Source organism: Pipistrellus hanaki, assembly GCF_964339955.1.
Source record: "Pipistrellus hanaki genome assembly, chromosome: 7".
NCBI lineage: Eukaryota > Metazoa > Chordata > Mammalia > Chiroptera > Vespertilionidae > Pipistrellus > Pipistrellus hanaki.
Window position 1 is genome coordinate 3,079,986 of NC_140509.1, and position 11,533 is coordinate 3,091,518.

The window sequence follows — 11,533 nt, forward strand, 5'->3', positions numbered from 1 at the left end:
GGCCGGCTTTAAAGTGCGGGCGGGGAGCAAAGGGTCTCATTGTCAAGGACCGAGGAAGAGCAGTGCCGGGCTTTTTGCGAAAACAAAATATGTATCAACCTTTAATGGCGTCTTTTTACAAAACCAAGACCTGAGCGGAGGGGAGGGGGGGCTGCGCGCGCGGCGGCGCCGGCTCAGGGCTTCTTCCTCTTGGCCCCCGGGGGCGCGTCGTTCTTCTTGCCGAGAATCTGCAGGAGCGCCTTGGACATGAAGTAGGGCCGGGCCTCCGAGCCGTCGTTCCGCTCCAGGTCTTCCACTGAGCGCAAGCGGGCGTCAGCGCGGGCGGCTCCCGCTGCCCTCCGCGCGGCGGCTCCGTCCCCTCATGTGTCAAGAGGGACCGTGAAGCACGTCCCACCCGCGGTCCGGTTCGCGGACCGCACGCCCCCTGCGCGGCGCGTGAGAGGTGCCCACAGCCGGAGGGGGGTCCCGCTCCCACAGCCCCGCGGGCCCGCACTTCCCCGGGGTTCCCCGGGGTTTCCCCGGGCCTATCCCCCGGGGAGCTCCGGGCAGTGGCCCCAGCTGGGCGCTCACTGCCCCGTCTCCCCAGCTGCACCCGGAGGGGGCAGGGAGGGCGCCACTCACGGAAGCAGAGGAAGAGCGTGTCCACGCACATGCCGAAGACGCTGAAGAAGCCGCTGGCGATGACGTAGGCCCCCACGACGGAGATCTGCAGGACACAGCCCTTAGGGTCTGTTTGGGAGCTAGGGGCGCGGCGGAGAGGGGGTCACTCACCAGGATGGGCAGCCAGTAATAGTTGAGGGGGGCGCTCTCAAAGTCCTTGCCCAGCCCCACGAGGCGACCCGTGAAGAAAAAGAAGGACAGGACCCCTGCGGGAGGTCCGCGTCAGCGTCACCCTGGGAGCCAGCTCTCCGCTTCCCCGCACCCCTGCCCGGTCCGGCAGCCCGGCCCGGTCCTTACCGACACCTCCCACCACCAGCAGCTTCCCGAAGAGCAGCAGCAGGTCTGTGACCTTGTCCAGGACCACCACCCTGCACGGGGAGAGGCCCGGGCTGGACGCAGCTGCCTCCATCACTTGCCGTGACAGAGGCAAAAGGACTCGGTTCCCATCCAGGGTGGAGGCCCTCTGAGCACAGCGCCCCCCGCAGGCCGCAGGCGGCAGGCGGCGGGAGCCACGGTGGGGCAGCCTGACCTGACAATGTTCCGCATGAGCAGCATGAAGGCGTCTCTGGCTGAGACACAGAAGTTCTTCCCGTAGATGGCGATCTGGGGGAGAGGGGAAGGTCAGGGTCACCGGTGAGCGCTCACCTGGCTGGGGGCTGGCCCTGGAGCACTGGCTGCGCCTGCAATGGGCTCACCATGATGTATGCGTTGCGGTTCAGGAACTTGATAAACTTTTCCAGACACCAGAGGCAGCACTTGAAGCAGCACATGATGCAGCGGGCCACCGGGTTCTGGGCGACTGGGGGCCAGGGACTTGGGTTTCAGAACCCGGGACACAGGCCCGGAGCCTCTCCCCAAGGACTCAGCTGCTCAGCTGGCCGCCCCCAGCCCGACCTCGGCTCACCTCTCAGCTTGTGGTCGATGTACTCCAGGATGACCCGCACCATCTGCACGAGGGTCAGGATGAGGGCCCCGAAGGCCAGCGACCCGGTGTGGTAACTGCCCAGGGATTAGGCGGTCAGAGGTGCCCGGACCCCTGGGCTCCCAGCCCCTCCCCTGCCCTCCCAGGCTTACCGCAGCGTGCGGAGGAAGGCGGCGCTCAGGGGGAAGGTGGGGATGTCCCGGGGCTTGTGGAAAGCCCAGTAGAAGGAGGCAAAGGCCCCAGCCAGGACACACTGGCCCAGAGCCAGGACCCAGTTGAGGGTCCAGAATAGCCCCAGGACCCCGTAGATTTGCAGGTTGAAGAGAGAACGCTGCACCGGGCCTGTGGACAAGTAGCCCTGGAAGGCGCACACCAGCCCTGGGCACGAGGAGTTGGCGGGCGGAGCCTGGGGAGCACAGGGCATTCCCAGCCAGCGCCGCCACCCCAGAGTTAAAGAAGCAACCCCCCTCTCCCCCCCCAGGTTCCAGCAGGCTGGTCTCCCCTATTGTGTGAGCATCAATCTCCTTCCTGCCTCAGGGTGAGCACAGGAGCTGCCCGCCGGTGGTGTGGGCCAGGCCGGTGGTGTGTGGGGAGCCGCAGGGCCAGGGCCTGCTCCGGAGGGCCTGGCCTCCATCAGCTGTCCCCTCCACAGCAGCCTCTGTGACTCCAACCACCATACTTTCCAGCAAAATTGAGACTGGGTGTCTGATGACATTAAGGAGTTCCTGTTAATTTTGTTGGGTTTGATAATGGTTATAGTGGCTATGCTTTTTAAAAGTCTTATCTGTTGCCCTAGCTGGTTTGGCTCAATGGATAAAGCATCGGCCCTCGGACTGAAGGGTCCCAGGTTCGATTCCCAGTCAGGGCACATGCCCAGGTTACAGGCTCCATCCCCAGTAAGGGGTGTGCAGGAGGCAGCCGATCAAAGATTCTCATCATCACTGATGTTTCTCTCTCTCTCTCTCTCCCCCGGTCCCTTTCTCCCTGAAATCAATAAAAAATATATTTTTAAAAAGTCCTTATCTGTTGAGATCTATCGATATGTTTACAAGTGAAATGGTATGATGTCCAAAATTTCTCTTAAACTCTAGAAAAAAATTTTGCTCTTAGGGATGGGGTGAGATGGATGAAACGAGAAAGTCAAAGGTGTGGAATCTGGGTATGGGAAGTCTCTACTCAGGGTGTGTGTGAAAATTTCCATCCTAACAAGTGAAAAGCATAGAAATTAAAACAACCTTCCCAGCCACTGTGACAACCTTGGTAATTGCTGGGACTGGTGCATGGTTGGCATTTTATAGTAAGAAAATGCACTTTCGCCGAAACTGGTTTGGCTCAGTGGATAGAGCCTGTGTACTGAAAGGTCCCAGGTTCGATTCCGGTTAAGGGCATGTACCTTGGTTGAGGGCACATCCCCAGTAGGGGGTGTGCAAGAGGCAGCTGGTTGATGATTCTCTCTCATCGATGTTTCTAACTCTCTATCCCTCTCTCTTCCTCTCTGTGAAAAATCAATAAAATAGATTTAAAAAAAAAGAAAACGCACTTTCCACCCGCCTGCTGCCAGCCTCCACACCTGGGCCCTGCACACTCGGTGCGCGGCACCCAGGTCCTTCCCCCTAACTGAAGCCGGCCTCCCCTCCTTTGGAGCGGGGCCAATGCCGTGGGCAGAGCCCGGCCCGCTCAGGGCAGTGGCCACAGGGAAGCGTTGAGGACAGTCAATGCCCAGAGGTCCAGGCCGCCCCCTGGCACCTCCGGGGAGCCTGGCACTTCTCTCCCAGACCCCGCAGGGCGGCAGGGCGGCTCTCCTGCCTGTGCCTGGGCCCTCGGGCAGTGTGTTCCCAGGAGGAAGATAACAAAACTAAACAAAGCCCAGAGCTATCTGCAGTCCATGCCGGGCTTGTGCTAAGCACTCCATGTGCCGGGGTCACAGCTGGTCTGGCTCGCCCTGTGGGCCGGTGTTATGGGGTCTGAGTAGCTCCACTCTACAGAGGGGACCGGCTGGGTTCGTGGTGGGCAGAGGAGTGTCCCAGGGGGCAGGGCCCTGGCACCCAGCTTCCGAGGCCTGGCTGCCGCAGGCACAGCGCTCTGGGCCTCCGTGGCCCTCCCTGCTCGGGCAGGACTGGATCTGGAGTCCGTGGACTGGCTCCCTTTCAGGCTCTGCCGGGCCTGTTGTGTGACCTTGAGTGGCCACTGCACCCGGAGGCATTTGTCCCCTAAGCTGCCCGCAGCCCTATCGGTGCCCGCCACGCTCACCCCGGCCCTCACCATGGGGTCACACGATGCGTTCAGTGGCGCTGCCTCACAGCTGGGGAGGCTGGCGTTGGGCGCCCAGAAGACGTACTGAGGCTGTCCCGAGGTGGCCAGGCACCCAGGGGGACGTCAAGGAAAGCATGGCCACACCGGTCGCTGCAGGCCCCCCAGTGCCCCCCAGGGCTGGCGCCCATGCTCCCGGCGAGGCCGGACCTCTGCCTGGGCTCGTCCTTCCACTCTGTCCCCGGGCCGCGCTGCGCCTGCCCAGAGGCACGGGCGCCTCCTCAGCACTAAGGTACTGAGTGGGCAAGTCCTGCCCTCTCTGCCCTCCGCCCCCACGTACGCCAGGAGGGCAAAGGATACAGAGCAGTCATGGCCCAGTAGGCGATGCAGACGAGCAGGAGGACAAAGGTGACCAGCGGGTAGAACACAGTGGACATCATCTGTCCCACAGCCCTGCAGGGAAGTGAGCTCTGTCCACCCAGGCCCGCCCGGCCCCACCTCTGCCCCTGGGCCTGCTCCTCCCGGGGCTGGGCGCTCCCGTGAACGGAATGCAACGAACGAACGAGGCTCAGGGCCCTGAGAGGAAGTGAGTCTCAGAGAAGGCCCTGGGAGTCCTGAGTGGTGTGTTGACCAGCCTGCAGGTGGGTCTTTCCCAGCCAGCCCAGGTTCCCACCGTCCCACCCACCATCACCACGGCGACAGTGACTGCCAGCACTGCCCTCCGGAGGGCTGCTTCCTGGTGAGCCTCGATGAGATACTCACTTCATCCTCAGGGCACCCTACCAGTAGGCACATCCCCAGTGCCTCTTCACAGATGGTAAACGGAGGCTCAGAAAGGCTGTCACAGCAGGATTAACACGGCACTGTTCTGCCCTCTGCAGGGCCCCGCACCCGCCCAGCCGCCCACGCCACCCTGCCCCCGCCCTCTGGGCGGCCCGGACCTGCTGGCCTCCTTCAGGAGGGCGATGGCGATGCGGATCCGCTGGCGCAGGAAGACGAGCATGAGCAGCAGGAGGCCTTCCAGCACGGCCAGCAGGATCACTGCGGGGGCAGGCGGGGGTCAGGCCGGGGCGGCCCTTGGGCAGCTGGCGTTGGGAGGGCGGGTACTCACGGGCCACCAGCCAGGTCTCCTGAACACTGCGGTAGGCGCCGAGGTTGGTGGTGAAGCCCATCTGGGTGATGGAGGCACCGTTGTCCCGCAGCAGCTGGTACTCCCTCCAGCAGTGGTAGATGCCATAGGCCAGCACCGCCAGCACCCCCAGGATCAGGACCAGCACCAGGGGCCCGGCCACCAGGCGAAGAAGCAGGAGGAACAGCAGGCTCAGGACCAGAGCCACGCCGAGGGCACTAGCAGGAGGAGGTAGGTAAGGTCATCCCGGCCCCCAAATGCCTTTCCTCCCACCTCTCCAGTCTTCAGATTAGACCTCCTTTCTATTGTAAATCCTGTTGGGCTTGGGGTCCACTCTGAGCTCTGGCTCCTCCTCCCTGTCTACAGACTCAGCTTCAGACACTGGGCTGGAGCATGCGGATCAGGGAGGGAGAAAGGAAGGAGAAAGTGGGCAATCTGGTGACTCACACAAGAATCCAGTACCAGGATTGGGCTAAGTCTTCAAAGATCTTCACGCTGATGTCACGGGCATTGAGGCTGTCCAGGAGGCCACTAGGGAGAGGCAGAGTCGGGCGGGCTGTGGTTGGAAGGGCAGGGCAGGGCTGTGGGGCAGCAGTACCCACCTGATCCCCTGGTCGATGGAGGTGTTGCCGGAGATCCCTGGGAACTCGAACTGCGAACTATTTGGAAAACAGCGCCCCAGAACTGCAGGGAGAGAACAGCTCCTGGGGCGGGCACAGAGCTTTGCCTGGAAAGTCTGGCCGCCCCTCAGCCGCAGCCCTCAGGGGGCAGGAGGTGGCCTGCTCCCCTCTGAGAGCTGTTCTTGATTCCACAGCAAAAGGGAGCTCTGCCAGGGAGCCCAGGCCACGCTGCCTTCCCTCTACGCCCCATCCCCCCCGCCCAGGCCCGCCGCCTCACGCCCTCCTTTGCTCTGGGCTGGCTCCTAGGAAACCTCCCTCCCTCCCTGGTCCACCAGCCCTCCTCTGCCTGGGGGCCAGGGAGCCATGCACCGCGTGGGCCTCGTCACCCCAGGGCCAAGCCACTCTGCCGCTCAGGCTCCTCCGAGGCCAGGCCCTGCCCCTGCTCACCTCACAGCCCGGCTTCTCCTGCGCCCCTCTCCCTGTCAAGCTCCATCCTTGCCTCACCTTGCCTCCTGCAGGAGGCTTGTGCCTTCTCCTTGGCACCGGTTACATGCCCACAGCATTTGTCGTCACCCTTACAATGTTGTCAGGTAAGCTTGGCATTGACATTCTCAAGAGAAAATATTGCTCAGAGAGGTTGAGCAGTTAGCCCAAGACCACACAGCTAGAAAGTGCTGGAACTTAAGTTCAGATCTGACTTTGGAGCATTCATTTGAGTAACTTCCTCTTACATTTATGGTGAGAACTGGGTATCTTTTCTCATGTATAAGTTAAATATTTTTTCTTTAAAAAAATAACACTGACTGCCGCTGCTGGTGTAGTATACTGAAAGGTTACTGGTTCGATTCCTGGTCAGCACACATATCTGGGTGTTTTTAAAAAAAATAATATATTTTTTTGATTTTTTTATAGAAAGGAAGGGAGAAGGAGAGATAGAAACATCGACGAGACAGAAACATCAACCAGCAGCTTCCTGCACATTCCCTATTGGGGATGAGCCCACAACCAAGGTACATGCCCTTGACTGGAATTGAACCCAGGACCTTTGGCTGATGCTCTATCCAGTCAGGGCTTTTTATTTTACTTTTTAAAAATATATATTTATTGATTTTGGAGAGGAAGAGAGAAGGAGAGAGAGAAACAGTCTATCTAATAAAAGAGTAACATGCAAATTGGCTGTACCTCCACTACACCCAAAAGCCATGCTTACCAGCCAATTGGAGCAAGTATGCAAATTAACCCAACCAAGATGGCTTCGGCCACTGAGCGGAGGCTTGGGTTTCCGCGGTGATAGAGGAAGCCAAGCTTTCTGCCCACCGGGGCCTGCTCTAGCCTCTGCTCAAGGCTACAAAGTTTCAATTTTAGAAGATAAATAAATCCCAGATACCAGGGCCTCTGCTTGGGTCACTGGGGGTCATGGCCGGCCTGCAAACCACCACAAGGCCCCTCACCCAGGCCACCCCATGCCCCAAGGAAACCCTCATCCTGATCTGGGACACCTTTCAGGGCAAACCAGCTGGCCCCCACCCTTGCACCAGGCCTCTATCCTATCAAATAAAAGAGTAATATGCAAGTTGACCATCAATCCAACAAACAAGATGGCTGCCCCCATTGGACACAAGATGGCCATCACAAAATGGCCAGCAGGGGAGGGCAGTTGGGAGGGACTAGGCCTGCAAGGGAAGGCAGTTGGGGGTGATCAAGCCTGCAGGGGAAGGCAGTTAGGGGTGACCAGACCTGCAGGAGCGGGCAGTTAGGGGCAAAAAGACTGGCAGGGGAGGAGTTAGTCATCCATCAGGCTGGCAGGGGAGTGGTTAGGGGCAATCAGGAAGGCAGGCAGGCGAGCAGTTGGGAGCCAGCAGTCCTGGATTGTGAGAGAGGTGTCCGACTGCTCCTTTAGGCCTGATCCTACCAGGCCTAATTTTGTGCACTGGGCTTCTAGTCAATGATGAGAGAGAATCATTGATCGGCTTCCTTCTGTACACCACTTGCTGGGGATTGAACTCAAAACCCAGGCATATGCCCTTTGCCGGAATCGAACCTGGGACCCTTCAGTCCACAGGCTGGTGCTCTATCCACTGAGCCAAGCCAGCTAGGGACATACTCGGGTTTTGGGCTCGATCCCAAGTAGGGGTCATGCAGGAGGGGGCTGATGGATGTCTCTCACATTAATGTTTCTCTTTCTCCCTCCCCTTCCTCTCTCTCTCAAAGTCAATTAAAAAGTCATAAAAATGATTTGGTTGTTTAAAGAAAAATTTACTATTGGAAAGAAGTGCATACAGAATTAAAGTTAGTCAACTGCCACCCCGCCGCAGCACATTGGGTGAACTCTGTCTTCTATGCACGCACCTAAACGTGCTGGGTGCCTTCGCCACGCACAGCCTCTCCGAACCTGACTCCCCACCAGCACGCATCTCCAGGGCAGCTGCCCTTCCTGCGCCAGCCACGCCCGGCCGCAGTGCAGGGCAACGTGCTGTCCCCTGCGCCTGGCTGTCCCTGGGCGGCTCCTCATTGGAGCCATAAAGCACAGGCTGAGTCGAGGAGGGCGTGCTCACCTGGGGTGGAGGGGAGGAGGAAGCCGGGGCAGAGCTCTCGTTCCAGGCTTTGGAGTACTGGCTGGGGTGGGGAGGGACAGACACCAGTCACAGCAGGATGGAGTGACCCCGCCCCCCCACGCCACCACCGTCACCTCCCCCCTGCCCCTGCCCCCCCGTGGCCCCCCTCGATGACAGCGACGCGCTGGCGGCTCACCATGTCCCGGGGCACCCCCGGCAGGCAGACGGTCCGGTTCGCGGCGTAGAAGACCTCCCCGACCGTCCGCGACAGGTCAGCCTGACTCACCGCCCACAGGGCCGCCGGACAGGAGGACACACACACCTGGGGCAGAGGCGTGCTGTGGGGCTCTGCCCGGACCGGGGGCGGCCGGGGCGATCGGGCAGAGCGGTCGGGGCTCTGACCTGGGGCGTGGGGCATCGCAGGCCGTGCTCAGCGACGGCGATGATGTTGGTGGCCAGGATGCAGCTGAAGATGTTGAAGTACAGGAGGTAGGGCTTCTCTCTGCAGCGGAGGACGGCAGGTGTCAGGGCCGGCCTCGCCCCTGGCCGCGGAGACCGGGCCAGCTGGAGGTACGAGGGCCCGGGAGCGCCAGTCACCAGCGCCAGGTGGGTCAGCCGGCGGAGCAAACCCAGCTCGCAGACGGTCAAAAGCATGAACTCTGGAGCCCGTCACCACCCAGCTTCCTGCCCTCGAGCAGGCCCTCTGCTGCCCACAGCCTCAGTGCTGCCATGCCAGCGCCGTGAGAGCCGGAGGTTTGGCTATGATGGGCCACTTCCTGCCCACGAGGTCATGGGAGTCGAGGTCACCCCTGCGTCTCAGACGGTGGAGTCGGAGCTCGGAGAGGCCGAGCACCCCCGGCCGGGAGCCAAAGGCCATCTCCGGGTCAGGCCCGTGCACCTGACTGGCTCTGCCTTCCTCGCAACGGGGGCCCTCACGCCAGCGGCCCAGCGGGAGGCTGCTGGATGGCTGAGGGGTCCCTGTCCTCGCCCCCCCCCCCCCCCCGCCCTCTGGCCCCGCCTGCACTCACTTGTTGGCCCCCAGGCCGCAGTAGGCGCCGGTGGAGTTCCTGGGGTAGAGGACTTGCCGGGGGTCTCCGTACAGCCACGCTGGACAGACACACAGAATCCTCGGAGGGCGGCAGGGGCGTCGTGGGGAGCAGCCTGGCCACCGCCCACCGCCCGCCCTGCCCCGCCCCGCCCCGCCCCGCCGGGAACTCACCCACGACGCCCAGGGCCGCGTAGCCCAGGAGGAAGAGGAGGAAGAGGACACAGCAGATGACATCGGTGCAGCCCCTGCGGGAGGGCCTGCTGAGCGCTGGCGGCCTCCGGAGGGCGAGCCGCCTCCGAGCCACCGGGAAGCACAGCTGCCCGTCAGCTGGTTCCCAAGGGCACACCCGAGCCGTGGCCCCTCCGCCACGGCTCTCCTGGCACCAGCTTCTTACCCGGTTCAGCAAGGGCACGCCCAGGCCAGGCCCCCGCCCCCCGCCCCTCCCCAGCGCCGGTCTGAGCTCACCTGCTCTTGATGGGGCCTCGGAAGGAAGGGTCGTGCTTGAGGGGCTGCCCTGCGGACAGTGGGGGGCAGGGTGGAGAGCGAGGCACTCAGGGGACTCCCCATTTCCTGTCCCGCCAAGGGACGGACGGGGCAGGCTGGCAGAGGGCAATGGGGGAGGAAAGGTAGGATCAAGGCCGCCAGCAGGTCTGCTGCTCACGGGGATCCCCCAGGAGGGGAGGGGCCGTTCCCAGGACAGTGACTTCCCCTCCTGCCTCCACCCTGCCCCCCTTCTTGGTCCCCCCACCTGCTGAGGCGGGCTCTGTGTCACCACTCCCAGTGGCCCTCAAGCTGCGTTCCCATCCCCCTCCTCTCCCAGCGGGCAGATGGGGCCACAGGGAGGCCACAGCCCCTCTCCCTCTGCCCCAGGCCGCGGGGGGAGAAGCCAGAGCCACAGGCCTCAACTCCCGCAGGGCCTGGGGGGCGCAGCTCCCTGCACACCCCTCCGAAGGGCTGTCTCCCCGCCAGGCCAGTCGCCGGGCAAGCAATCCAGGCAGGTGACACCTGAGCTCGGCGGTTGAGATTGTGGCTGTGTCCTGTTCCTGGTCCTCCCTGAGTACACACAGCCAGCCAGTGGGGCCGGCACCAGGGTCCCTGTGGGCGCCGCGGAGGGGGCGGAGGGCTGGGCAGTGTGGGAAGAGGTGGGGTCCGTGCTCTGCGGGCGCCTGGACTCTGTCCCTGCTCGGCTCTCGGACATGCGATCAATGATTGACCCAAAACTGCTCCAGGAAGTCTCCCAGGAAGTCCTGCTCTCCTTCCCGGCGCCCGAAACCCAGGCCTGCCCTCTGGGAGTCCCCTGCCTCCAGAACAGGGGCTCAGACAGGCCCCAGCCCCACTGCACACAGGGATCCCCGAAGCTGGTCCGGTCCCCCTCCCTCACACCTCCATCCCTAACCCGCAGGTCCTGGGCGGCTCCCAGGTTCTGGACAGACACCGTCCCCCTCAGGGCTACGCTTCACCCTTCACGGGACCCCCAGGAGGCCCCGCCTCTATTCTCCAAGGTACTACCAGCCCCCACAGACCCTGAGCCCCAGTCCTCACCGGGGCCAGCACAACCCACTGCCCTGCCCCTGCTCACCGACCCGTGGGGAGACCCACACCCTCCCCAGCCCAGGGTCCAGGCTGGCCCTCCTGGGGGCCCAGCCTCCTGCTGGTGGCCTCACGGGCAGCTGCAGCTCCACAGCCCGCCCGGCCCCGCTCAGGGCCACACCCTGTCTCCCTCCCTCAGGCTCCTTCCTTCCCAGGGCCGACCCGTCCGGAGGGGCCAGCGTCTGGGGCTGAAGCCCTGGTCCCAGGGGCTAAATAAAGCCCAGCCCCAGCTTCACTCCCGTTTCCTTAGCAACAGCCGGAGCCCCTGACCCCATCCTCCTCCCAGGACCCTGGCCCTGCCTTCCTCCACCAGCTCCCAGCGCCGCCCCAGGCCAGCCCGAGGGCCCAGCCGGTCTCCCTCCCTCGCAGCCCTGGCCGCCCCTAGCCTCACCGTAGGCCTCCTCCCCGGCCGGCTTCCCCCCCATGGTGCAGTGCCTCCGGGGTGATGGGAGGAGTGGAGTGATTGGGAGTCGGGAGACCTGGCAACTCACCTGCCGAGGCCCCGCCCTCCGCGTCACGGCCCCACCTCCGCCCGTGGTCCCCGGCCAGTTCCTCCTGAGTGCAAAGGGAGGAGGGCGAGGCTAGGCGGCCAGGACTGACCTGAAGGGCCTGGCGAGCTAGATCCCTGTTACCCTGCCAGCCACCTGTGCACGCCCTGCAGCCACGCTGGTCATTTGCCTTTTAGGCCTGACTAGGCCCTGCCCTCAGGGTCCTCCCTCCCCTCCCCGGGGCAGCTTCCATCCGGCTCTGCCCTCGGAC

The 11,533-nt window shown here is 62.9% G+C and overlaps 1 protein-coding gene and 1 long non-coding RNA gene across 2 annotated transcripts in view; both read right to left on the bottom strand.

The window, feature by feature from the left end:
* LOC311626233 overlaps positions 1–11,533 on the bottom strand; it is a 1,185,289-nt gene that overhangs the window by 394,419 nt on the left and 779,337 nt on the right. The window lies entirely within an intron of this gene.
* SLC44A4 (solute carrier family 44 member 4) lies at positions 25–11,199 on the bottom strand (the record flags this gene model as incomplete). The annotated part of the gene is made up of 21 exons (XM_084891105.1): positions 25–295; positions 622–706; positions 772–866; positions 958–1,028; positions 1,190–1,263; positions 1,356–1,459; positions 1,565–1,659; positions 1,735–1,988; positions 3,845–3,945; positions 4,191–4,285; positions 4,774–4,873; positions 4,944–5,179; positions 5,409–5,492; positions 5,564–5,645; positions 8,137–8,197; positions 8,333–8,458; positions 8,539–8,638; positions 9,165–9,243; positions 9,356–9,429; positions 9,650–9,698; positions 11,166–11,199. 21 exons carry the CDS (start codon positions 11,197–11,199, stop codon positions 174–176), a joined length of 2,121 nt encoding a protein of 706 aa, XP_084747231.1. The 3' UTR covers positions 25–173.